The sequence below is a fragment of the Elephantulus edwardii genome, unplaced genomic scaffold (genome assembly GCF_000299155.1).
Source record: "Elephantulus edwardii isolate Elephantulus edwardi_28Jun2011 unplaced genomic scaffold, EleEdw1.0 scaffold00226, whole genome shotgun sequence".
Taxonomy (NCBI): domain Eukaryota; kingdom Metazoa; phylum Chordata; class Mammalia; order Macroscelidea; family Macroscelididae; genus Elephantulus; species Elephantulus edwardii.
In genome coordinates, this window is record NW_006399976.1 from 2,550,261 (window position 1) to 2,552,551 (window position 2,291).

General features: G+C 43.0%; 1 protein-coding gene across 1 annotated transcript; it reads left to right on the forward strand.

Moving 5' to 3' along the window:
• Window positions 1-882: 882 nt before the first annotated feature.
• Window positions 883-1,833, forward strand: LOC102869809 (olfactory receptor 10H1-like). Its single transcript, XM_006898332.1, has one exon. The coding sequence runs from the start codon at window positions 883-885 to the stop codon at window positions 1,831-1,833; it is 951 nt and encodes a 316-aa protein (XP_006898394.1).
• The last annotated feature ends 458 nt before the right edge of the window (window positions 1,834-2,291 follow it).

Sequence of the window (2,291 nt, forward strand, 5' to 3'; positions counted from 1 at the left end):
CATCCATCCTGATGCTGCCAATTGGTCCAGTGGTGAGAATCTTTGTCTCCTTGACATTGAGCCTCAATCCATATTGGAGGCTGCAGTCCTTGACCCTCTGCAGCAAGCACTTCCGGTCCTCCTCAGTTTCAGCAAGCAGGGTTGTGTCATCTGCATAACGCAGATTGTTGGTAGATCTTCCACAAATCCTGATGCCACATTTCTCCTCATAGAGCCCAGCCTCCTGGATAATCTGTTCTACATACAGGTAGAAAAGGTATGGAGACAGGACACATCCCTGGTGTACAATTCCAAATATATTTTAAGAGGAAACAAGTAAATCAATCAACAACCAATTTCTTACTTCATAAACATCCTTAATCTTACTGGTTTAGACACATGTATCCTGATCTTAGTAATTGTAGTCAAGAGGTAAGAATGTCTTGTGGTACTTGCAAATTGGGAGATATACAAGATTGATTAGAATTAAATACGTTGATAGATTTTCTGTGATTGGAAGCTCCATTGAGAGAACATTTTCATTTTGAGAGGAAAAATAGGGCTGAGAAAGGTCTTTAGAGTCAAATTAGACCTGAAGTTAAGGCTTGACTCTAGTATTTTAAAACTTCCCCTCAAACAAGTTGTTTAGCCTGTCTGTACCCATTTATTCGCTTTGGGTATACTCAAGAAATTGAAAATGGAGATGGAATGTAATTTCTTCCCATGGATTGATGAGAGAAATGATAAAACTTATAAAGCAGTCAGTCAGTCATTCAATGCTAACTGATATCATAGATTGTTGATCAACAGTAACTCTTGAGGGAGATCCGAGTATGGTGGGAGTTGATTCTTTTCTCTATCAAGTAACTGACTTTCGTTATATCTTTCCCAGGTACAGTCTCCATGCTGGGAACCAATCACTCAGTAGTGTCTGAATTCATCTTCATCGGCTTCTCTGCCTTCCCCCGACAACTCATACCAGCTTTCTTCGTGCTGTTCTTGCTGATGTACCTGTTCACGCTGCTAGGAAACCTTGTCATCATGGTCACCATCTGGAGTGAGCACAGCCTCCACACACCCATGTACTTCTTTCTGTGTGCCCTCTCCATCTCTGAGATCTTCTACACTTTTGGCATCACCCCTTGCTTGCTGGTTAACCTGCTCTCCACTCATCCTACCATTTCCTTCATGGGCTGTGCCACCCAGATGTTCTGCTTCTTCGCATTTGGCTTAACTCACTCTTTCCTACTCACTGTCATGGGCTATGACCGCTATGTGGCCATCTGCCATCCATTGCGCTACAATGTTCTCATGAGTCCCCAGGGCTGCACCTGCCTGGTGGCCTGCTCCTGGGCTGGAGGCTCTATCTTGGGGACGGTGGTGACAACAGCTATTTTCAGCCTCAACTTCTGTGGACCCAATGAAATCCAGCATTTCTTTTGCCATGTACCTCCACTAGTGAAATTGGCCTGTGGAGCTAATGTCTCTTCTGTGGCCAAGGGTGTGGGCCTGGTATGTATCACAGATCTATTGACCTGTTTTTTCCTGATCCTCCTCTCCTATGCCTTTATTGTGGTTGCCATCTTGAAAATCCCCTCTGCTGAGGGAAGGCACAAAGCCTTCTCCACCTGCGGGTCTCACCTTATTGTGGTCTTTGTGCATTATAGCTTTTCCTCTGGCATATTCCTCAAGCCCAAAGGTCCTCAGTCTCTGGGAGGTGAAACTCTGATGGGTGCTACCTACACAGTCCTCACACCCTTTCTCAGTCCCATCATCTTCAGTCTCAGGAACAAGGAGCTAAAGAATGCTTTGAAGAAAACTTTCCTCAGCAAACTCAGTCCAGAAAAACTGTGACTTTCTGGAAATTTGGAGACTTCACATCCTTTCTCTCTCCCTGGTGGTACAGAGGTTAAGCAATCAGCTGCTAACCCCAGTGTTAGTAGTTTGAACTCACCAACCTCTATTTGGAGAAAAATGTGATATTGTGTTTCCATTTAGACTTATCTGGTTGGAAATCCTATGGTTTCCAACCTCTACTGTCTTTGATAGGGACATTATATGTTAGAAACAACCAGATAGCAGTGAGTTGGATTTTACTCTCTTCCGGGTAGCATACATTTTGTAAAATTACAAATGAGCACCACAGAGGAGAAGAATAAACAAAGCAAACAAAGTTGTTGTTGTTGTTGAATCTATTCTGATTAAGGACAAACCCATATATAATGAGTAGAAAACCAACTTTAGTATTTTCTTGGCTGTAACATCTATAGGAACAAATGACCAGGTTTATCTATTTTTGGTGGCACTACTGA